This window comes from Cotesia glomerata, linkage group LG8 (assembly GCF_020080835.1).
Source record: "Cotesia glomerata isolate CgM1 linkage group LG8, MPM_Cglom_v2.3, whole genome shotgun sequence".
NCBI classification, from domain to species: domain Eukaryota; kingdom Metazoa; phylum Arthropoda; class Insecta; order Hymenoptera; family Braconidae; genus Cotesia; species Cotesia glomerata.
This window is the reverse complement of record NC_058165.1, coordinates 4,439,204-4,464,557: the sequence shown is the minus strand read 5'-3', so window position 1 is coordinate 4,464,557 and position 25,354 is coordinate 4,439,204. Positions and strand designations below refer to the sequence as shown.

Below are 25,354 nucleotides of genomic sequence, written 5' to 3'. Positions count from 1 at the left end.
AAAAAGCCGAAGTGACAAGTGTGAGTTTCTTCGATTCTCATCGTAGAATTGTGATTGTAAAGCGTGAGTGTGACGTGAGACGTGACCAAAAGCATTTCTCGGTTTAAGTATTTTATCTTTGCATCGGGTAGTGACTAGTGTAGTAAGTAGTTGCTGAGTACAGCACACGTACATACTGTAAACCGTAAGTACTAAAGTTAAAATTATTTTTTCTATAATATATCTAATGCTAGTGACGCGCTAAAAATTACACGTTGCAATTTATGTCAGACTAAAAAAATTTTTTTATTATTACAAGAACTCAAAAAATTTTCTAAATTATTATTATTATTGCTACCTTTTTAATTCATATTAAGTAATTTAAATTTTATCAATGAGAATTTTAATTTTCTAAGAAGACAGCATGCGTCTGATATTTTTGTTATTGCAAATAAGCTATTTAAAATTAATTATAAAATTCTTTTTATTATTTCAAATGATTAAATAAAATTATACTTTAATAAGTAAATAATTAATTTTGAAAAATTAATTTTATTGTCGCTGTATTTTAGAGTAATATAATTTTAGATTTTTTTTTTCTAGGTTATTTCTAATGAAAAATATTCCTAACATATACTATATATTTTATTAGCGGCTGTTGCATTTTATGCAATTATTTTGAACATTAAATATATATGTTTATGTTAATAGAAAATAATTGAGAGTAATTAAATAAATTGTATGAAAATTAATTTAGCAGACATTTAATAATTTATGAAAATTAATTTTGCAGATATTTAATAAATTTGTTAAGAAATAATTTAATTAGAAAAAAAATTGTAGAAATTTTAAAAAATTAAAAATGCAATTTTTTTATATTAATTTTTTGGCAGTAAATTTTCTGTTAAATAAAATTAAAAAATTGTGAAGCGACTGCTAACGTTAATGTCGTTAATAATTTTTTTAACAAATAAATTATGACAAAAAAATTAACATGTAGAAATTTAAAAAAATAAAAAATTTAATTTTTTAAAATAATTTTTCAAAATAAATTTATTTAAAAAAGAAAAATTGAAAAATTTTTAAGTGACTGTTAACTTTAATATAAATTATGTGATTTTTAAAGGAATAGAAATTTAACTTTTTTTTTTATTGTAAATAAGCTAATAAAATAATAAAATAAATTATACCGAAGGTATGTAACGGATATCTGCTAATTTTTTTAACAAATAAATTGTAAAAAAAAAATTTCTTAAATGTCAAAAGTAGAAAATTAAAAAATTTATAGATATTTGTCTTTTTTTAATATTTACTTTTTTATTGTTAATTTATTTGCTTTAAAAATTTTGAAAATTATTTAAAATTATGACATTAAAGTTTAGCAGTCGTTTTGGCATTTTTTAATTTTATTAAACAAACAAATTTGTTCTAAAAAATTATTTCAAAAAAATTGCATTTTTTATTTTTTGAAATTTCTACATGTCAATTTTTTTTCTCTTTTTTTTTGCCATAATTTGTTTCTTAAAAATTATCAAATATCTGCTAAATTAATTTTCATTCAAGAATTACATTTTTTTTTGTAGAAATTGTTAAATTATTAGTGTCACAATGTAACTGTCTGACAATTTAAATAAATAAAAATAAAAATAAATTATTGTAAAAATAATCATGCACTTAAAAATTAAAAAAGAAAATTTATTTCTTTATAATTTTTTATAATTTTTTTAAAACTATAAAGATTAAATTTATTTAACAATTTTAAAAAATTAATTAATTAAAATATCAAAATTGTCACAATAATATTTAATTTTGAATAAAATAAAAAAAAAAAAAAAATAAAAAATAAATAAATATTACAAAAATAAATATAAGTGTAATCATAGGTAATAAATTTAATTTTGATAAATTATTAGAATAAAGTTTTATCTGATTAAAAATATTATCAAATAAATGAAAATTTTTAAAATGATATCTTTACAATTTGAGTTCATTAGTATAATAAAATTTATCTAATTATAAAAGTTAGATAAATTAATTAAAACGTGTTCTTTATCAATATAATATCTTTCTTTATTTTATAGATTAGCAAGTTATATAAGATTATAAAAAATTTATATTTCATTTCAAGCTAATTAGAAAATTATGTAAATTTTCAGTTCTAATTAAAAAACAGATAAATTAGTAAGCAAAAAATTGATAGTAATTGAAATTTCTGCATGAATTTTTCAAAACCCTGTAAATTAATAAAATTTAGTACAAAATTTTTAAATAAAATAATCTATAATTTTTTTTATTGTCTTTAAGTATGATAAACTACTAGATGTTAACAAAACGAGTGTAAAAGATTAATTTTTAAACTCATATTATTTTTCCTTGCTTCTAACTTTTAATAACTTAACATGCTCGGTAATTATTAATATGATGACCAAGAAATGTGAGCAGATAAAATATATGGTCTTTTTTTTTTATTAAGAGTAACTTGAATCGTTGGCGAAAAAAATTGTGATAATTGAAACAATGTCAAAGAACGCTGCGAATGTGTTATAGCGTATCAACTTACAAGTGTACCTGGCTAAATGATAAATATTGTGTATATTAATTGAACGTATCAACATGTACAATGAGTAAATATGCATTTGAAAAATAATTTTATTTTCTTTTTAACAATACTAAGTACACATTATTTTTTTATTTCAACTGAGATTTTTTTAAGAATTATTTATTACAGTTAAAGTTACTTAGCTTTATTTTATTTTTTTTTAATAGATATCTGCATCGAGATGATATTTTTTATCAGAATTTCAAGATTAATTTTCTCTAATAACTATTTAACTTATTATAAAAAGTAGTTTTCAATTTTTGTGAAATAGTTTATTTATTTATTGAAGAATTCACTGATAGAAGGATTTGTTTATATTTAATAAGCTTTATTAACTATTCATAAATGAGTTTTTTAACATCATAGGATTTAATAAATATTTATTAACAATTAATAAATTATTTATTAAATACGATTTATTAAATGTTAATAAATATTTGTTAACAGTTAACAAATATTTATTAACAGTTAATAAGTAATTTATTAAGTATAATTTATTAACTGTTAGTAAATATTTATTAATGGTTAATGAATATTTGTTAACTGTTAACAAATATTTATTTAAAATAAAAAGCAAAAATAGCAATTTTCTTTTGACACTTTTTATAACTCTATAGCTGGAATACATGATAATAATTAAATTCACTGAATAAATTAACGTTTTTAATATTTAAAAATATAAAAGATAATGATGAGCTGTGATAGAATTTGGTATTTCACAATAAACGTTATTATAATGTAATATAATTAATGCAAATAATTTATAAAGATGATTTTTGTTTATAAGCAATCTTGATATCATATGACATTGCAAGCGAAACAAATTCACTCAACAAAATATTTATTAACTATTAATAAATATTTGTTAACTATTAATAAATACTTATTAACTGATAATAAATGTACTTTCCTCCCAAATAAATATTTATTGAATGTTAAAAAATATTTATTAAAATTTAATAAATTAAATATTTGTTATTATTAACAATATTTAAATTAGAAGAAACAATCAACTAATTACAATCAGTCAAAGTGAAATGAAATAAGAGTAACAAGGAATTTAAAAATATAATATAACTGCCAGACTAAGTTAGATTTAATGCACTGCAAGTTATATCAAATTTAACAACTTGAAATTTCCTCAATGGTACCAGGTATTAGGCTCTCCTTGAGCTCAAGATCATGGAAGAATTTATAAGCTTTTGTCTTGAAGGTTACAATACTAAATATGGAATTTTAAATATTAAAAACAAAATATAGATATAATCGTTATCCCATTATCGACCCAGGTAGAAAATTTTTGGAGTGAGTGACTCTTAAAAAAAATCAGGAAAATTTATCAGTATGTTTTTAGTAGATTTCATAGAAATTTAACTATTGCATTGGTCCTCATGACGGAACTTTTGAAAAATTTTGCTATATTTTGACTCAGCTCGTCAAGCGGATTCAGAAAATGCATATAGTTCAAAAATTTATATAGTCTACTGTCCCTACTACGAAGTGTTTGGCAACAAAATTCTAAACCGGACAAACTTAATTGATTTTTATGTAAAAAAATGTGAGGAATTCAATGGTGCTATTTGCCAAACTGCATGAGTAACAGCAAATTAGTTATTAGCAAAAAGGTGTGCAAATCGATGCTAGGTCATACTTTAATCGCTATTTATATTATAGTTAATAAAGATGATTGCCTGAAATATTTTTTGGCAAGTTCCCATTATTGGTTCATACGAACCAACCATTTTTATAAAAATCAATTAATTATTAGTCCAAAATAATTAATAAACTTTTACAAGCGAATGCTAACAGCTGAGTGAGTTACCGACGCAGTCCGCGCAGCTCCGAGCGACTGGCGGTGATGCGCGCGCAACTGTTTCGTTCAAATCACTCTTCTAGGTGATGTCTCTGATAAAAATAATTTAACGTGATAATAATTATTTAATATTAAATTCAACTGATAGTTGTTACTATTTTTTACTTTTAATATTGACATTATACTCATTCAATATTTAAGTATAAAAATTTAATAAAATATATATATATATAAATACATATTAGGGTGGCCCAAAAAAACCGACTATTTTTTTTTTCTTAGTCTCGAGTGAAAAAATGTTAGTTTTTGATGTTTTAAGAGCCCTCACCAAAGGACAGCTCAAAAAAAAATTTTTTAAGAGGTCACTCCAAATTTTTTAAAATTTCAAAAATCGTCAAAAATCGAATTTTTTTTTTTTTAATTTTTTTTTTCTTGTTACGGTATAATTTTATAGACCAAAAAAAAATAAGTTTCTGAAAATTTCAGTTCAAAATTTAAATTTTGAAAGGTCGCTCATAATTTTTTTTTTTTTTCTTTAATTAGTCATATCGCTGACTTTAACTGTTGGGAGTAGTACGTTGGGGTCTTTTTGGTTTGTAAAAATCTTAACCTACGCGGCAAGGTCAAATCTCAACCAAGCTGGTTTCTAAGACCAGCTTGGGATTCGAACCCACGCCTGGCAGTTGATTAAATAAAATTATTAAATTAAAAAAAAATTATATTTTCTATGTTGTGCTTGATTTTTAGTTCATCTCGTGATGTATTTTTATCAATTATGGTACTAAATAAAAAAAAAAAAATGCATGGAATTTTAATTTGAATAGTAAAAGGTCGCTCGGAAAAATCTAAACTAATGCACTAATAAATTGAAAAAAATTATGAGCAACCTTTTAAAATTTTAATTTTGAACTGAAATTTTAAGAAAATTATTTTTTTTAGTTTATAAAATTATACCGTAAAAAAAAAAAAAAAAGTTCGATTTTTGACGATTTTTGAAATTTTAAAAAATTTGGAGTGACCTCTTAAAAATTTTTTTTTGAACTGTCTTTTGGAGAGGGCTCTTAAAACATCAAAAACTAACATTTTTTCACTCGAGACTCAAAAAAAAAAATAGTTGGTTTTTTTGGGCCACCCTAATATATATATACGATATAATCGGCATTGTCTCTTCTCTAACTTCCGTAATTCTATACGGAACTCAATAAAACGTAACATACTTATTATTAGGACGATTTCCAAGGTTAAGTTCTAAGATGAGCTAAATCTGTCGATTAGTTTAGAAATGAGAGCAATTTAAAAATTTTCAAAAATCGCAAAAAATTTTCACTTTTACCTTATTTCCGTGCAATAACAATGGAACGCGACATCCTATCGGATTTCTGTAAATTGCATTTGAAAGCTTATTTAAGAACATGTAGGACAGAGAATATTCAAATTTTGGACAAAATACTGAGACGCTTTTTGACCAAGTAATTTTTGAACAAAAAATCATTAAACTTGGCAGGAGTATGTTAATAATAGTCCTTCATAAATTGATTCTTCTATTTTAAAATTTAATCATTGAAAAAAAATAACAAAATGATAAATAAATAGGCAGAGTTCGCGCGTAAAACTGCCTTATCTCCGGGCCCATCATATATTCAAGTAAATAAACTTTACTATAAAGAAATTACTCTCATAAACTTACAACCAATATAATCTTTGAGATTGATTTAATTTTTTGGTTAATCTTTACTTTAGTTTAGATTACTTATAAGACAGAATTATTAAAATGCAACTAGGTTTGAATAGAAAACTAATTATCAACAAAAAATTTCATTTACTATAGTAAATAAACTATAGTTTAATTTTTTTGAACAGACAACAGACTGTATTACATGCTCTTAATAAGCTTCAATTTGTGTATTTATTTATTTCTCCAAATTAAATAGTTTAGGAATAATAGCAATTCAAAAATTTTCAAAAATCGCAAAAATTTTCACTTTTACCGTATTTTCATGCAATTACAATTGAACGCGATATCTTATCAAAATTCTATGAATGGCATCTGAAAGCTTATTAAATAAGCTTTAATTTATATACCTCATTATCAGTCTAGGCCAAAAATCACCTGCTTTCTCAAACAGATTTAATGAAATTTTACTTTTGCATTCTTTTTGAAGTCATTGTTGTTTAATCGAACAGAAATTTATTTTTTTTTTCGTATGCAACCCTAGTAGTATTTTTATTATTCATCATGAAATCTACTTCCATTTCGGCTGCCGAATGGCCTTTTTTTTATTTGAAATTGACATTTTATATTAAAAACTTAAAAATTTTATTTAAGGAAGTCCTTTCGCTCCAGTTGAGTCATAACAACTGTAGTAGTAAATTTTCAATAAATTAAAATACAAAACCCATAAAAATTCCTAAAATTAAAAAATAAATAGTATATGAGGCATTAATCGTTGAAATTTTGAAAATTAAAAAAAAAATAGCTAAATACAAAAATTAATTTGACTGTTGTAAATCAGCTGTTAGTAACCTGTCCGTGATTTGGCAACGCTTTATTTCGGTTGTTTACATTTTTTATTTGCACAATATAACCTCAACCGTGTTTAACTTTTTGCAGTCAGTGTAAATAAATAAATTAATTAAAAATGTTTAGTCACAAAACCATAACATTCTAATGTCTCATGGCAGGAATGCTAGTATTTTTTAATTATTGTTTTATTTTTCAATTATGAATTATGAAAATTTGCTAACAATAAATTAACTAATAAGTATGCATGAAAAACATAAGCGCGTTAAAGTTTAGTTTGAATTTATTGAATGGTCTGAAGCTCGCGCGCTACGCAACGTTGCCAAATCTTTTGACTCCATTTTATTGTAGGTAACTTGAGAATTTTTTGTGATTTTTAAATATTAATTTCTCAATAAATATCTCGGTAACTGATATATTTTATTGCAAAAAAGAAACCTGAATATTTCGAAAATCTAATTTTTTTTACTTCATCTAATCCATGACTGATAGTATAATTCGAGAAATACTGCAAACGTCTGATTTTCTCGTAAGACTCTGAACAAATACTAACATTTAAAAATTTTATTTCTTCAAAAATTTGTCCGGTAAAGTATAATTTAAACCTCACTATAAGATAAATAAGGACCTTAACTATCAGAAAAAAATTAAATTTACTCATAATCTAATATTTTTTATTTTACATTGGCGGCGAAAGGACCTCCTTAAATACAATTTAAAAAATTTTTCATTTCAAATTGAAGTTTTAAAAATAAATTAAAAAAAAAAGTTTTAATTGACCCATTTTTGCCATCTTATTTGACTAAACAATTTTTTAATTTTTTTTTTAATAATTAACTATTAGGTCTAAAAAATTATTTAAACAAAATTGCATTTATAATTTTTCAGAGCTTCTATACACAGTAAAAAATTTTTCGTCATTATGTAAAGTGTAAAAATGTTTGTATAGAATTTAACATTTTAGTGTGTGGAATTTAACATTTTAGTATGTTGATTCAACACAATAAAGTGTTGATTCAACACAGATTGTGTAAAAAAAATCATCAACACAAATTTTTGTGTTAAATTTGACGAAAAATTTTTTACTGTGTAGAAGAATTTTTTTTTTTAAATAAAATTTGCTATAATTTATTAGTTAAAAAATTTATAACAACAATTAAATGTCTCAATTTCAGCAGAATTTTTTAATTACTATTTTTTTTTTGTTAAATTACTATTTTTTTTAAATTAATATTTTTTAAATTAATTTTGCCTGTTTTTTAAAAATAAATATCAATCTAAAAAATGTAATTGACCAATTAAATAATTATTCCATCAATAATTACAATAATAAAATAATAAAATTAAAAAACGCAATATTAAAACTCAATAATTACAGGTAGACCGGAAACATAAAAATAATATTTTCCTTTTATCCAAATTTATTAATAATGTATATCCTATCCGTAAAAATGATAGTTACGCAACTAAATTTAATAATCAGCAGTTACATTATTATTATTAATATAAATCCGTAAAAAACATTGAGGATAATTCACAACTAAATGTAACAATATAATAACAATAACAATTATCACAAAAATTTTTTTTAATCACTATTTTTACACGCTTTATATTAGCTTCACTTGTATGTCAGTTTGTTTGTTTGTCAGTATGTCAGTAACTCTCCGTGGGTAATCTGCGCGCCTGCGGCCTTCCTTGGTTCTGGTAGCCGTTTCTCAGGCTCCCTCTCCGAAATCGAACTCTGATTCCCCGTATTTATAATATTTATAAATAATTATTTTTTATTAGCTTCACTTGTATGTCAGTATGTCAGTATGTCAGTATGTAACTCTCCGTGGGTAATTTGCGCGCCTGAATATTTTTGATAATCAACAAATAATAGTTTAAAAAAAAACTAAAAAATCACGCTTTTATAAATAAACCAAACTAAAAAGTAAAAAATAAATAATAGTTTAAAAAAACTAAAAACACGCTTTTTATAGAAAACCAAACTAAAAAATAAAAAATAAATTTAAATTAAGAATAGTGTTAAAAATTTCAATAAATATAAATTAATAATAGTGTAAATAAAAAAAATGTATTTTATTTTAAAAAAGCGTGGGGTGCTTTTTAAGATATTATCAAAATGATAATCACTCTACTCATATCTGTCAATAAAATATTTATAACTATTGACACCATGCACCTCACGCTTTTTTTAAAATAAAATACATTTTTTTTATTTACACTATTATTAATTTATATTTATTGAAATTTTTAACACTATTCTTAATTTAAATTTATTTTCTATTTTTTAGTTTGGTTTTCTATAAAAAGCGTGTTTTTAGTTTTTTTAAACTATTATTTTTTATTTTTTTTTTAAATTACTATTTTTTCAACCAATCGCACAATTTTAAAATCAATCAAAAATTTTATTGCAATAGAACAATTTATTATTGCGAATATAAATAAATATATCGCATATTGTAATTTATCAAATCAAACGTACTGACATATATACTTTTTATTTTATGTGTTGTGGCTGGATATCAATGAATGACAATTTATTATTATCCTAAAAAAAAAAGTAAAATTGATAAAATTTATTACTTCTGTTTTATTTATTTTTTTATTAGCTCGATTTTTTATTACACTTATTATTTATTAGTAAAAATCTAAACTTGTATAAAGAGCAAATATACTCTTGATCTACTTAAAAATATATGTCAAATTCCTTTTGCAATTAATTATAAAATTTATCTACTTTAAATAATAAATAAAATGTTGAATTTTAGATTTAGTAATTTATGATGTAAAGCAAACTAAATCTTATGCAACTCTTAGCAGATAAGTAGTAACTTAAAATTTTAAAAATAGACTAATTTTATTTTTGTTTATTTTCAGTATCGAAGAAAATATTGTGGAGGCGACGAGTGATAAAACTACAAACAAGTAGTGACGAAATAGTTTATAAATTATCCAACTGCATAAGTACAATTTACGGCAAAGCTACAAGTGCGAATAATAAAATAGTAAAGCGTGATGTGCATTCAACAGCATGACGCAATACAAGTTCAAATAATCATTGCTATCACAGACTGATTTAACTCAGTAAACCGGATACCGTTGTCAGCACAACATTAAAGGGAATACATCAATCAACTGTATACTTAATATTGTTTAGTTCAATGTTTTATTGTTGTTATTGAATTCTTAAGTAATTGGTGTTAATTTTACTTAAAACAAATAATATATTATTATTTTAAAACTGAGGAATAATTAGGAAAGTCCAAAAATGGCTTTGCTAAAAAGAATAAATGGTGAGTCCAAAGTTTACTTTATGTAATTTTTTTTTATTTACATATTAATAAGCTATTTAATTAATGAGATTAATTAGAAACTTTTTTATTTCAAATTAATTTTTTATAATTTATTAATTATTTTTTTTATTAATTTATTAAATATTTTTTATAATTTATTTTAAGCTTGATAATTATTTTTTTAAATTCTGTTTATTTCAAATGAATTATTTTTGATAATTTATTAATTATTTTTTTTATTAATTTATTGATTATTTTTTATAATTTTTTATTTTAAGCTTGATAATTATTCTTTAAAATTCTGTTTATTAATTATTAAAATCTAAAATTATTTAGAATGTTTTTAATAAATAAATTATTCTAAAAAATTTTTTTTTTATAATTATAAATGGAATTTTTTTAGTAGGGTAAATGTTCCAGTAGTTGACCGGACACCAGTAGTTGACCGCTTTCATAAAAAAGTCCGAAAATTATTATTAACTGCATTTATGACCCTGAAATTTATTTTTAACTATTGTTGAACTTATAATCATTACAATGAATAGGTATTTCAGATTTTATTTAATTTTTAGAACATCGAAAATAATTCATGAAAATTTTTCACCGCATAATCTGACTAAAATCGGTCAAATACTATAGTAGAGTATCCGAGAGACGACTACATGTTTTAGTTAACAAAAAAGTTTTTATTAGGTTAATCTTGCCAAATTAAATTCTGAAGTAGTCTTTAATAGTTTCATAACAAATATCTCAATAAGATTTGACAAAAACAATCAAATAAATACCAATTCAACGGCCGGTCAGATACTGGCACAATAAAACACCGTTGTACCATCAATAAATGACTTCGGTCATCTATTGGAACCTGCTATTTTTCAAAATACCAGTAGTTGACCGCATGCACAGTTGTAAGCTTCAAACTTATATAAAATAAAAATATAAATATGTTTACGTGATAATATTATGTTTACATAAGTGTTGTTATTTAAAATAATTTATAATTATTAAATTATTAGTAATAAAGAAGTATTTATGCTTATTGTTTAAGGAGGTCCTTTCGCCGCCAATGTAAAATAAAAAATATTAGATTATGAGTAAATTTAATTTTTTTCTAATAGTTAAGGTCCTTATTTATCTTATAGTGAGGTTTAAATTATACTTTACCGGACAAATTTTTGAAAAAATAAAATTTTTAAATGTTAGTATTTGTTCAGAGTCTTACGAGAAAATCAGACGTTTGCAGTATTTCTCGAATTATACTATCAGTCATTGATTAGATAAAGTAAAAAAAACTAAAAATCAGATTTTCGAAATATCCAGGTTTCTTTTTTGCAATAAAATATATCAGTTACCGAGATATTTATTGAGAAATTAATATTTAAAAATCACAAAAAATTCTCAAGTTACCTACAATAAAATGGAGTCAAAAGATTTGGCAACGTTGCGTAGCGCGCGAGCTTCAGACCATTCAATAAATTCAAACTAAACTTTAACGCGCTTATGTTTTTCATGCATACTTATTAGTTAATTTATTGTTAGCAAATTTTCATAATTCATAATTGAAAAATAAAACAATAATTAAAAAATACTAGCATTCCTGCCATGAGACATTAGAATGTTATGGTTTTGTGACTAAACATTTTTAATTAATTTATTTATTTACACTGACTGCAAAAAGTTAAACACGGTTAAGATTATATTGTGCAAATAAAAATGTAAACAACCGAAATAAAGCGTTGCCAAATCACGGACAGGTTACTAACAGCTGATTTACAACAGTCAAATTAATTTTTGTATTTAACTATTTTTTTTTTTAATTTTCAAAATTTCAACGATTAATGCCTCATATACTATTTATTTTTTAATTTTAGGAATTTTTATGGGTTTTGTATTTTAATTTATTGAAAATTTACTACTACAGTTGTTATGACTCAACTGGAGCGAAAGGACTTCCTTAATGTGTTTCAAATAAGATGATTGTTGGGTCAAGTTTAAATTTGTACACTGATAGAAGGATTTATTAGCTATTAATAATTTAATTCATTTAGGAGAAAAGAGTACATTTATTAATAGTTAATAAGTATTTATTTATATTTAACCAATATTTATTAACAGTTATTAAATATTTTGTTGAGTGAATTTGTGTTTCGCTTGCAATGTCATACTTATGTTATGAAGATTGCTTATAAACAAAAATCATCTTTACAAATTATTTACATTAATTATATTATTTCATAATAACGTTTACTGTAACATAACAAATTTTATCACAGCTCATAATTATCTTTTATATTTTAAAATATTAAAAACGTTAATTTATTTAGTGAATTTAATTATTATCATGTATTCCAGCTGTAGGGTTATAAAAAGTGTCAAAAGAAAATTGCTATTTTTGCTTTTGATTTTAAATAAATATTTGTTAAAAGTTAACAAATATTCATTAAACATTAATGAATATTTATTAACAGTTCATAAATCGTATTTAATAAATAATTTATAAACTGTTAATAAATATTTATTAAACACTATGATATTAACAAACATCATTAAATATAAACAAATCCTTCTATCAGTGTAACAAGTTTAAATATGAATTTTTTTGTTGATATTAGAAATATATATAGACATAAATTTATAGTAATTAATAGTTTATTTAAAATAATAGTTATTATTTTTAATAATTGCATACGTGTGTCTCAAAAAAATATTTTGCTTTTGTCATTATTGAATCGAAGTTTAATTTACTAATCTGTTACTTTTTTATTGTTATTAGTTCTGTTCTAAACTAAACAAATTTTGTTTACTAACAATACAAATCTAATTTAAATAAATAAGCATAAAAACATTATACATTAAACACAAAAAACTAATTAAAATTTACAAAATAACCAATGTTTGATAATCGGTCAACTACTGGAACACTCCGGTCAATTTACTGGATCAAGCCGGTCAACTACTGGTGTTTTTATCTTACCTGCATTTAAATGTGAATTTATATGTAATTTTATGAATAATTCGATTAAATAACATGACATATCAAAAACTTGAACATTGAAAGTTTAAATAAACTTAAAATTTTTATTTTTTAACGTATAATAATTAAATTACGATCAATTGAAATGCCAAAAATCCTTAATCGGTCAACTACTGGTACATTTACCCTATTAATTTTATTTGAAAAAAAAAAAAATTATAAATACTTTGAAATTAAAAAAAAAAAAGTTTTTAAATAAAAATAAATTGATGAGTTACAAAAAGTTTTTATTGAACTGTTTTAAAAGATAAAGTTTTGTTAAAGAAAAAATTTTTTTTAATCACGTTAATACTTATATTAAGACATTTGTTCAATTGCACTGTAGTTTTTTAACTATTGACATTTTTTGAGATATAAGCTCATCCCGATGTTACACTCATCAAGAGCTTTCATTTGAGTACCCACATGCATTTTGATATATTTTTCATATATATATATATATATATATATATATATATATATATATATATATATATATATATATATATATATATATATATATATATATATATATATATATACTAGAATTCAAATTTGCGCGCGCAAGCCGCGCCTCATATTTATGGTCATGATATATTTATGTGTAGTTTATGTATATTATATTCACTTTCAACCAATCAGAATGAGAATAAATATTTTCAACCAATCACATTACGAATAAATTGGTTTCACATACATTTCATCTCAATTTTATTATGGGATATATATATATATATATATATATATATATATATATATATATATATATATATGTATGTATATATATATATATGTATGTATATATATATATATATATATATATATATATATATATATGTATATATATATATGTATATATATATATATATATATATGTATATATATATATGTATATATATATATATATGTATATATATATATATATATATATATATATATATAGCAGTATGTATATGTATATATATATATAACATACATAAATATATGAAAAATTGATGTGGGTATTCAAAAGAAAGGTCTCGATGAGTGTAACATCGGGATGAGCTTATATCCTTAAAAATGTCAATAGTTCACAAGATACAAGGTCATTTCTTAATAATGTATCTAGAGATAGAGCATTTTTGAATGCAGCCAAAATCTTTATCATAATAAATTGACCTTCGATTAGAATGATATGAAACCTCGAAAAGGCAAAAATTCAAGTCAAAACTTTTGCAATGACATTAAATTTCACTGAAAAAAACGATTTTATCATATGACTATCCTGGCTACAAAATTTCGCTTATTCTTTTAATAATATAGATTTTTATTTTTTTTCTAATGCTGACTATTAATAGTGTTCAAACAGTTGTGTAATTACAATAATATATTCCAGGCGGATTACCTTGATATTATTATTATATTTCTTCTTTTTCTATTTGTTTTTATCATGAGATAAATTGATTCATTATTGCCATTGTTGATTGATGATAATTACTGACATATTTACTGTAAAATTTTTCTTTTATAAGAAAAAAAGAAAAATAATAAAATAGATTCTATTTTATTTTCTCAATGTTCATAAAAAAAAAATTTCAAGAGTAGAGTTAAAAATAATTAGCCTTGACCAAAATTATTAACTTTTAAACTCGACAAATAATATTTGAAATAAATTCTTCGCTAATAATAGTTCTGCCAAATAGAAAAAAAAAATAATTGAATATTTAAATGATTAATAAAATAATATGTATAAAGAATGTTACGATTAATAGATAATTTAATGAAGAAGATTATATTGAACTTGATGAAATTTTCAAAGAATACTTTTGTGATAATTAAGTGATATCTAACTTTTTATGATATATAATTCATTGATGAATTAATATAAAGCTTTCAATTTATATAAGAGGGTTATCTGTTAATTTAAATTTATTATGTGCATTCCAAACTCAATTACTTTGACAAAGATTGTATTCTCCCACGAAGTCTATCACAATTATTCTTTATTGTTACGTGATTCATTCTCAAGCATTATAAGCTAACTTTATTTTTTTATGGAAAAAATTAACATTAAGTTATTTTAAAAAAATAACCATTATAAATTATTATTATTATCATTATTGTTATAAAAGTTTGAATTTGCCGAATAATAAAAAAAAGTTTTAAATTAATAATAACTAGCAACCTTGCAGTCACTATGTGACTGCTGAAACTTGTGAACTATAAATAAATAAAATTTTGCTCTATTAAATAATAACTTTTGTTAAATTGCACTGTACTTTCTTAAATATTGACGTTTTTAAAGATATAAGCTCATCCCGATGTTACACTCATCAAGAGCTCTTATTTGAGTACCCACATGCATTTTTATATATTTTTCATATATACATATATATATATATATATATATATATATATATATATATATATATATATATATATATATATGAAAAATTGATGTGGGTATTCAAATGAAAGGTCTCGATGAGCATAATGTCAGGGTGAGCTTATATCTTAAAAAAGGTCAATAGTTCACAAGACATTTGTTAAATTGCACTGTACTTTCTTAACTATTGACGTTTTTAAAGATATAAGCTCATCCCGATATCACACTCATCAAGAGCTTTCATTTGAGTACCCACATGCATTTTGATATATTTTTCATACATACATATATATAATATATATATATAAATATATAAAATATATGAAAAAGTGATGTGGGTGCTCAAATGAAAGGTCTCGATGAGTGTAACTTCGGGATGAGCTTATATATTTGAAAATGTCAATAGTTGACAAAATACAAGGTCATTTTTTAATTATTGACGTTTTTCAAGATATAAACTGATTTCGATGTTACACTCATCGAGACCTTTTATTTGAGTATCCACATGGCATTTTTAATTTATATATATATATGGTATTTGTGAAATATATATAAATATATAAAATATATGAAAAATTGATGTGGGTACTCAAATTAGAGGTCTCAATGAGTGTAATATCGAGGTGAGCTTATATCTTTAAAAATGTCAATAGTTCACAAAATAAAAGGCCATTTCTTATTATGTATCTAGAGATAGGGCATTTTTGAATGCAGCCTAAATACTCATCATTATAAATTGATTATTGGTGAGAACGACATGAAACCATGAAAAGGCAAAACTTCAGATCAAGACTATTTCAACGATACCAAATTTAACAATAAAAACCCATTTTATCATATAAATACACTAGCCACAAAATTTTGCTTATTCATTTAATAATATAGATTATTATTATTATTATTATTAATGATTTAAAATTTAAAATTAATGTTTCAGAACGAATACCCAAAAGAGCAGTTTTAGGAGTCTTAATGTTTTTAGCATGCATGTTTTCATATGTCATTCGTACAAATTTATCAATTGTAATTGTTGCGATGGTAAATGCTAAGAAAGGTCGGAAAGGTCCATTCTGCAGTAATTTACTGTCTAACTCAACACAAACAGTTATACCTGATGTAAGTATAATCTTATAAATATCAATTTCTTACAATGTCTTAAACTCAAATTCAAGCTAAAGTAATTAAATATTAGATCTATAATTATAATCATTAATTTAATTTCTAGATTGATGAGAAATATACTTGGAGTCAACAAGTTCAAGGAGCGATTTTATCATCATATTTTGTCGGTCCTTTGTTATCAAGTGTTCCGTCAGGAATGTTAGCTGAAAAGTTCGGCGGTGCCCGAGTTGCTGGGTAAGTAATCAATATAGTTTACAATAAAATAATATAATGTTTATCAAGTCTGTCTATGTAATTAAGGTAAAAGATCCAGTTATTGACACTGGCCTAGTTGTTCGACATTTGCAATTTTACTCTACTTAAAAAAATAAAATGTTCTCAAAAAAACAATTATCTTGAAATTTATAATTCAAAAATTTTATTTATTAATTTATTAGAGCTGATTTATTTTTTTTTTAATTAAAATAAAATTGCAAGTGTCAATAATTGGGTCTTTAACCTTACTTAGTTGTATTAAATTTTTAATAATCTTTTAATGTAAAAAATAAATATTTATTGTATTAATAATTATAGATACGCTACTTTGATACCAGCATTACTAAATCTCTTGATGCCGGTAGCTGCTGGGTGGCATTATTCCGTAGTTATTATATTACGTTTTTTGATGGGTTTCTCTGGGGTAAGTTGATATAAATATTAAAATACAGTAACTATATTAATTAACAAAAATAATTATTTTTTAATAATTACTGTTATTGTTTATTTGTTTTTAGTCAGCAGTATATCCAGCTTTACATGCAATGATAGCGCGGTGGGCTCCTCCAACTGAAAAAGGAATGTTTGTTTGGACCATGCAAGGTAATTACCGAATCAATTTATTATTATTATTAATTTTAATTAAATGAATTTCAATGGAAATAAATAATTAATTTTATATATAACATTTATTGATTTTGACATAAAATGAAACTAGCAACCTTGCAGTCACTATGTGACTGCCGTTACTTGTGAACTGTAAATGCACTGTACTTTCTTAAATATTGCCATTTTTAAAGATATCAGCTCAACCCGACATTACACTTATCGAGACCTTTCATTTGAGTACCCACATGCATTTTGATATATTTTTCATGTATACACATATATTAGGGTGGCGCAAAAAAATCGACTATTTTTTTTTTTAGTCTCGAGTGGAAAAATGTTAGTTTTTGATGTTTTAAGAACTCTCTCCGAAGGACAGCTTAAAAAAAAATTTTTAAGAGGTCGCTCCAAATTTTTTCAAATTTCAAAAATCGTCAAAAATCGAATTTTTTTTTTTAATTTTTTTTCTCGTTACGTCATAATTTTATAAACCAAAAAAAAAAAAAGGTTTTCCTGTAACGTTTATTTTGCTTATTTCTAAACAAAACCAACGATCAACATAATAATTTTGTGTTTATCGGTATGAGCTCACCGGGCTCCAGGATTCACGGTGGTAGGTTTCTTTAAAATTAAACCCTCAGATTATTTCCAATTGAAATAAATAAATATCATTTATTTATCAATAAGAATACATATAATAAAATAATATAATTGTAAGGTAAATTTCCAATGTCGGGTATCTGCTATTCGTCCTTCTGGTTCTCTGTAAGATCTTCACGGTATCTCTGGTTGACTGGAGACTTTGACTTGCCAAAGTAAGTCAAAGTCGACACTGTTTGAATTTTACTTCAACAGTATTCCATGGTATCCCTGGTTGACTGGAGACTTCGACTCGCCAAATGAGTCGAAATCGCTACTTTGAATTTCATTCAATAGTACCCTGCGGCGGCCTTGGCTGGCTGGAGATTTCGACTTGCCAAGTTAAGTCGAAATCGGTACTATAATCTTCTTTCAGCAGCGACCAGAGCACCAAGAACGTTCACTCAATTCCCTACAAGGACCTAATGGACACCAACAAGGACAAAACCACGAAGCTATCAATAGAAAACCTAAAAGAAATAGGAAAGACCAAAGGAGTATTATATTTCAAACATATATACAAAGAGACAAAAAAGCCCTGGTTCGCGAATTTCAATTTACCCAGGAAATTTATAACAACTTTCATCCGAATGCGTCTAAACCACTACAATCTCAACTCCAGCCTCCATAGGAAAAATTTCATAGACTCAGCTGAATGTCCCTGTGGATCCCCGGAACAAGACCTCAACCACATCTTCTTCAAATGCCCGACATATCAAGATCAGAGAAGAACATTAATTAAGACTCTTTCCGAGCTACACAACCCAATACCAAAGGATGTTACGACCCTTCTAGCAGACCCGACAGACAAAATCGCCTACCCTGATAGCCACAGTTTCAGACCAACCAAGTTGGTGTCAGATAGTTGCCACCAACTTAGCGACAACTTGCGGTCAACTTCCGAATTTGTAACTGTTGGCGCCAAGTTGGCTACAAGTTTCTGAGAAAAAAGAGACCAATCTACTGCCGCAATATGTCGCCAAATTTCTTGAGAAACTTATCGTCAACTTGGTGTGAAAAAGTTTCAGAGCAACTTTTGCCGACAACTTGGTGACAACTTGGTGAACAAGTTGACACCAACCGAGTTACTTTCCAAGAGTTGCCGCCAAGTTGGTGACAAGTTGCGGCAGTAGATTGACAGAAAGTTGCGGCCAACTTGGCTATCAGGGTACATACTCTGCAACTTCTTGAATAAATGCAAACTCAACATTTGAATTCAAGCAGATTGCGACATCTCTGGACAACCCTAGAAACCACAGAAACATAGACACCACACTACTAAGCTTAGTAGCCGAATGGGAAACTTCCCAGAGTCAGAAAAATCTAATCTAATCTAATCTTCTTACCGTAACCAATTTGGCACCGAATATTAATTTTTTCAAAAACTAAATGCCAAAAATTGCTCATGAATTGCTCTTTCGATATAAACAATTGCTCCGCTGCTATAATTAATAATTAATTAATTAATCGTAATTAAAAATCAAAATTTAATTCCCGATTATTTCTAATTGTGAAGACTTATGTTAATTGTAATAAGTGCCAAAAATTGCTCATCCTTTTTTCTATTGGAAATGATAGTTATTTTTTTCGTAAAATCGTTTTTAATTAATTAATACTATAAATACTTATATTGCACCTTTAAACCTGCGAATGACAATTGTGACGTCATCGTCGCGACAATTTGAAATTACAGTAAATTTTCTTTCTTGAAATATCTTATACTAATAAAGAAAGTCAGTTTTGTTTCTCCTATTCAATATTGACTCGAAAAAGGTCCGCATGTTAAAAAAATATTAGTAACTAATTTTACAAATTGCTAATTAAATAATTAACTTTTTTAGGATTATTTGTTTATGAAATCAAAAAAAATAATTTTATCTATACAGGTCAATTCTTTATTTTTATTTCATTTCACCATAATTTAGTTTTTATAATATAATAGATATTATCAAATTAAAACATAAAATAACAATGAAATTTTAATATTAGTTGATTTAGAATTACAAGGGTTAGATTTTGAAACCAAGTCATCAATTTTTACCCAATTATTGTTGATCGATCTTGTATAAGCTACATAATGACCGACTTTATTCAAATATACTGGTGGGATAAACTCTACTACACCAAATAATAAGTAATTTTTGTCAACTATCTTTAATTTTGTTGGAATACTACGTAAGTTCTCGGTTAAACGTTGATGAAGTTTTGAAAGAGAAGTCAAAGGTATATAAAAATGACTTATGTCTAAGCTTAAAAATACATTATATAGTAAAAGTAGATTTTTGGACAGAGTTTTGTGAGCACGACCTGCAGTAAAGGGATGATTCTACCTTTAATGCATCTGAAACACTGTCCTGTAATTCAATAATCCAATAATTTCAGCATCATAAAAATAATTATTCTTTCATAATTAAACATTGAGCCTAAATAGAATAACCATAAAAGTTTGTTTACATGGACATATACGAATGTAACTTAATACATTACTATAGCTTGTCCTCATAAGCACGACAATCAAATTGTCGCGACGATGACGTCACAATTGTCATTCGCAGGTTTAAAGGTGCAATATAATTATTTATAGTATTATTATTATGCTTTACTTGTATACATCTCGATTTTTACAAGGCTGATTCCTCTTTTTCTCCTAGCTCTACGCTTTTCTATTTCTCATATTGGACTCAGCAAGTCCCACCCGACACTTCATTTCTACGTTCAATTTTTGCGGCTGTGGACCGACTTGTGCTTTCTGTACCGTATTCACCCTGAACCTCACCTTCTCAGGCTGTTGGAACAGAATCATGGGGAAACCACATAGGAAACCCATGATAGTACAGTCAGAGCTGGGCTACCCAGTTAGCACAGGTTGACCATCAACTAGGTTGATGTTCAATAGTTTACGTCAACTTTATGTTAACTTCGCGTCAACCGCTGCATTTGCAACAGTTTCCCAGAACTTGACTTTAACTTACACATCAAGTTAGCGTAAATCTATTGCCGGAATTTTCCGAAAGGTTCACTCAAAGTTAACGCAAAGTTGCAGAAAGTTAACGTTAACTTCACGTCAACTGTTATAAGTATAACTGTTGCTCTACTGTTAGCGTAAACTTTACGTCAAATTCCGGCCGCAGGTTTACGTGAACTTCGTTTCGCTTGTGCTAATAGGGCTAAGTCTACAGTGATTGATAAGAAACTCTTCTTTATCGACCACTGGAGCATTAGGCCCCTCTCCTAGTGTGCAGAGATCCCTCGCGCTAGCCAACGCTGACTAAAGTGGTCACCCATTCAAGTTGTTGCTTAAATGTGTGATCGCCCAAGTCAGACGTGTGCCGCCCAGCTATCTCTGCCACTTCCAGAAGCTGGCAACGTAACCTAACGCACATAGTTTTAATTATAATCACTGAAAAATATTGGTGCGTGCTGGGATCGAACCCGGGTCCCACTCTTTCGAAAAGCGAGCACTGAACTGACCAGGCCATTGCCAGCCTTCTAATTATTTATAGTATTAATTAATTAAAAACGATTTTACGCACAAAATAACTATCATTCCCAATAGAAAAAAGGATGAGCAATTTTTTGGCACTTATTACAATTAACATAAGTCCTCACAATTAGAGATAATCGGGAATTAAATTTTGATTTTTTAATTACGATTAATTAATAAAGTATTAATTATAGCAGTGGAACAATTGTTTATATCGAAAGAGCAATTCATGAGCAATTTTTTGGCATTTAGTCTTTGAAAAAAAATCAATATTCGGCGCCAAATTGGTTACGGTAATCTTCTTTCTTGCACACTAGCTTCTTAGCGGTGGTTGGTTCCTTGAGCTTGCTTTCGAGTTCCTTGGTACTCAGCCACTTGCTCAAGGAAGAGTGATCCGGGACTCCGCGACTCGCGTTTATATAGGGCTTTTGGGCCGGTGTCCTTACTCCTCATTGGCTGATTCTAGGTGGAGAGGGAATGGGTTTTCCTATTGGCCCGGGAGCTCCTATTCTCCCCTCCACTGCGTTCGGCTGGCGCGCAACTTTACGGCGCATCGCGATTCCCGAGATGCTTACTTGGCTGTAACCACCAATTCCTTACTGGCGACTGGCGCTTTTATTTGACGGTAACCGTCAAGCAAGTGGCGCATGCATAAAAATTCTTTTGTATATTTTTTTCTCCTACCTAGTTTTTTTTCTTTTTTTTCTCTCTCATTAATTTTTTAAATATTTTTCCTTCTGTCACATTCTTGAAAGTTTCAGTTCAAAACGTGAATTTTAAAAGATCGCTCATAATTTTTTTTTTAATTTATTAGTGACTATTTAATTAGATTAGCATTTTTGACTCTCAAATTTAAAAAATTATGAGCGATTTTTCAAAATTTCAATTTTGAATTGAAACTTTCAGGAACTTATTTTTTTTAGTCTATAAAATTATGACGTGATGAGAAAAAGAATTAAAAAGAAAGAAATTTCGATTTTTGACGATTTTGAAATTTAAAAATTCGGGGCGACCTCTTAAAAATTTTTTTAAGCTGTTTTGGAGAGGGCTCTTAAAACATCAAAAACTGACTTTTTTTCTCTCGAGACTCAAAAAAAAAAATAGTCGGTTTTTTTGCGCCACCCTAATATATATAAAATATATGAAAAAATGTTGTGGGTACTCAAATGAAAGGTCTCGATAAGTGTAATGTCGGGTTGAGCTGATATATTTAAAAATGGCAATAGTTAACAAGATACAAGATCATTTCTTAATTATTGACGTGTTTAAAGATATAAGCTCATTCCGACGTTAGACTCACCAAGAGCTTTCATTTGAGTACCCACATGCATTTTTGATATATTTTTCATATATACATATATATAATGTATATAAATATATAAAATATATGAAAAATTGATGTGGGCACTCAAATGAAAGGTATTGATGAGTATAATATCAAGGTGAGCTTATATCTTTAAAAATGTCGATAGTTCACAAGATATTTGTTAAATTGCACTGTACTTTCTTAACTATTGAGGTGTTTAAAGATATAATCTCATTCCGACGTTACACTCATCAAGAGCTTTCATTTGAGTACCCACATGTATTTTTGATATATTTTTCATATATAAATATATATAATATATATATAAATATATAAAATATATGAAAAATTGATGTGGGTACTCAAATGAAAGGTATTAATGAGTATAATATCAAGGTGAGCTTATATCTTTAAAAATGTCGATAGTTCACAAGATATTTGTTAAATTGCACTGTACTTTCTTAACTATTGAAGTGTTTAAAGATATAATCTCATTCCGACGTTACACTCATCAAGAGCTTTCATTTGAGTACCCACATGCATTTTGATATATTTTTCATATATAAATATATATAATATATATAAATATATAAAATATATGAAAAATTGATGTGGGTACTCAAATGAAAGGTATTGATGAGTATAATATCAAGGTGAGCTTTTATCTTTAAAAATGTCGATAGTTCACAAGATATTTGTTAAATTGCACTGTACTTTCTTAACTATTGAGGTGTTTAAAGATATAATCTCATTCCGACGTTACACTCATCAAGAGCTTTCATTTGAGTACCCACATGTATTTTTGATATATTTTTCATATATAAATATATATAATATATATAAATATATAAAATATATGAAAAATTGATGTGGGTACTCAAATGAAAGGTATTGATGAGTATAATATCAAGGTGAGCTTTTATCTTTAAAAATGTCGATAGTTCACAAGATATTTGTTAAATTGCACTGTACTTTCTTAACTATTGAGGTGTTTAAAGATATAATCTCATTCCGACGTTACACTCATCAAGAGCTTTCATTTGAGTACCCACATGTATTTTTGATATATTTTTCATATATAAATATATATAATATATATAAATATATAAAATATATGAAAAATTGATGTAGGTACTCAAATGAAAGGTCTCGATGAGTGTAATGTCGAGGCGAGCTTATTTCTTATTAATTAGGTGATTTTAATTCTTATTACATTGCTTTTTTTTTATTTTAAATAAATACTGCATATCTCTTGATAAATATATCCCATTAAAACCTCTAAATAATAATTTTTTTTTTTTCAAATCCAGGTGGACCATTTGGAGCCTTCGTAACATTCACTCTCTGCTCTTTGATAATAAGTTCCCTGGGTTGGCACGCAGCATACTACATAACCAGCGGTTTGATGCTACTCTTCTGGGTGTTCTGGGTTTGGCTAGCCTACGACACACCGGACGTCCACCCAACAATAACAGACGAAGAAAAAACCTACATCAAGGAGCAAATAGGAACAAGCGTAAGTAAGCAGAAGGTAGCTTTGCCAATCGTAGCAATGGCATCATCTCCACCATTCTTGGTTTTACTTTGGGCGCATTTCGCGAATATGTGGGGAATTTACTTCCTTTCCACAAACGGTCCAAAATACACCCTGGAAATCTTGGGCCTGGACATGGTATCCGGAGGATTCCTCACGGGGTTGCCTTACATCGCTAGATTGGGCGCTGGCGCTCTATTTGCAGCTGTTGGAGATGCGATAAGAAAACGCAATATTTTATCAGTTCTCTGGATCCGTAAATCGTTCATGATTTTCTCTCACGTTGGTCCAGGTGTTGCACTGCTTATCATGACTTACGTCGAGTGCAATGCCATCGCTGCAACGTCCATGATGATTCTAGCTTTGGCTTTGAATGGAGCCGCTTGTCAGACCAGCTTGCAAAATCACCAAGATCTTGCGCCAAATTTCGCTGGATCGCTCTACGGAATTATGAATGTTTTTGGAAGCGTTCCTGGGTTCGTTATTCCTTCTGTTATTGGTGCGTTGACTAATCATCACAATGGTGTTGAAGAGTGGCGTTGGATGTTCTGGATTTCTGCTATTGTATTCTTCTCCGCTACTGTCTTATTTTGGATCCTTGGCTCTGCTAGTATTCAGCCTTGGAATGATTACAATAAAAATATTGTCACTGCTAATATTGGGGAGGAAGGAAATAAAATTAATGAAGTTAATGGCAAAGAAGCTGCTGTTCAAAGCGAAGATGAAGAAAATGAACGGTTGTAAAATTAAATGTTATCTAAAGGCGTATAAAAATATTTTTTTTTTTTTTTTCAATTATACTCAAAAAAATTAAAT

The 25,354-nt window shown here is 26.2% G+C and overlaps 1 protein-coding gene across 1 annotated transcript; it reads left to right on the top strand.

Moving 5' to 3' along the window:
• On the top strand, nucleotides 1–25,354 carry LOC123270260 (vesicular glutamate transporter 1). Its single transcript, XM_044736237.1, has 7 exons — nucleotides 1–184; nucleotides 9,799–10,214; nucleotides 16,530–16,708; nucleotides 16,818–16,948; nucleotides 17,288–17,393; nucleotides 17,488–17,572; nucleotides 24,315–25,354. The coding sequence occupies exons 2-7, from the start codon at nucleotides 10,190–10,192 to the stop codon at nucleotides 25,280–25,282; spliced, it is 1,494 nt and encodes a 497-aa protein (XP_044592172.1). The 5' UTR covers nucleotides 1–184; nucleotides 9,799–10,189; the 3' UTR covers nucleotides 25,283–25,354.

Excerpts from the sequence above, each read along its gene's own strand:
- LOC123270260 (XM_044736237.1), top strand. The coding sequence starts at position 10,190 with ATGGCTTTGCTAAAAAGAATAAATG. Across the intron at positions 16,709-16,817 it reads CACAAACAGTTATACCTGAT|ATTGATGAGAAATATACTTG; the intron begins GTAAGTATAATC and ends TTTAATTTCTAG. Across the intron at positions 17,573-24,314 it reads GTTTGTTTGGACCATGCAAG|GTGGACCATTTGGAGCCTTC; the intron begins GTAATTACCGAA and ends TTTCAAATCCAG.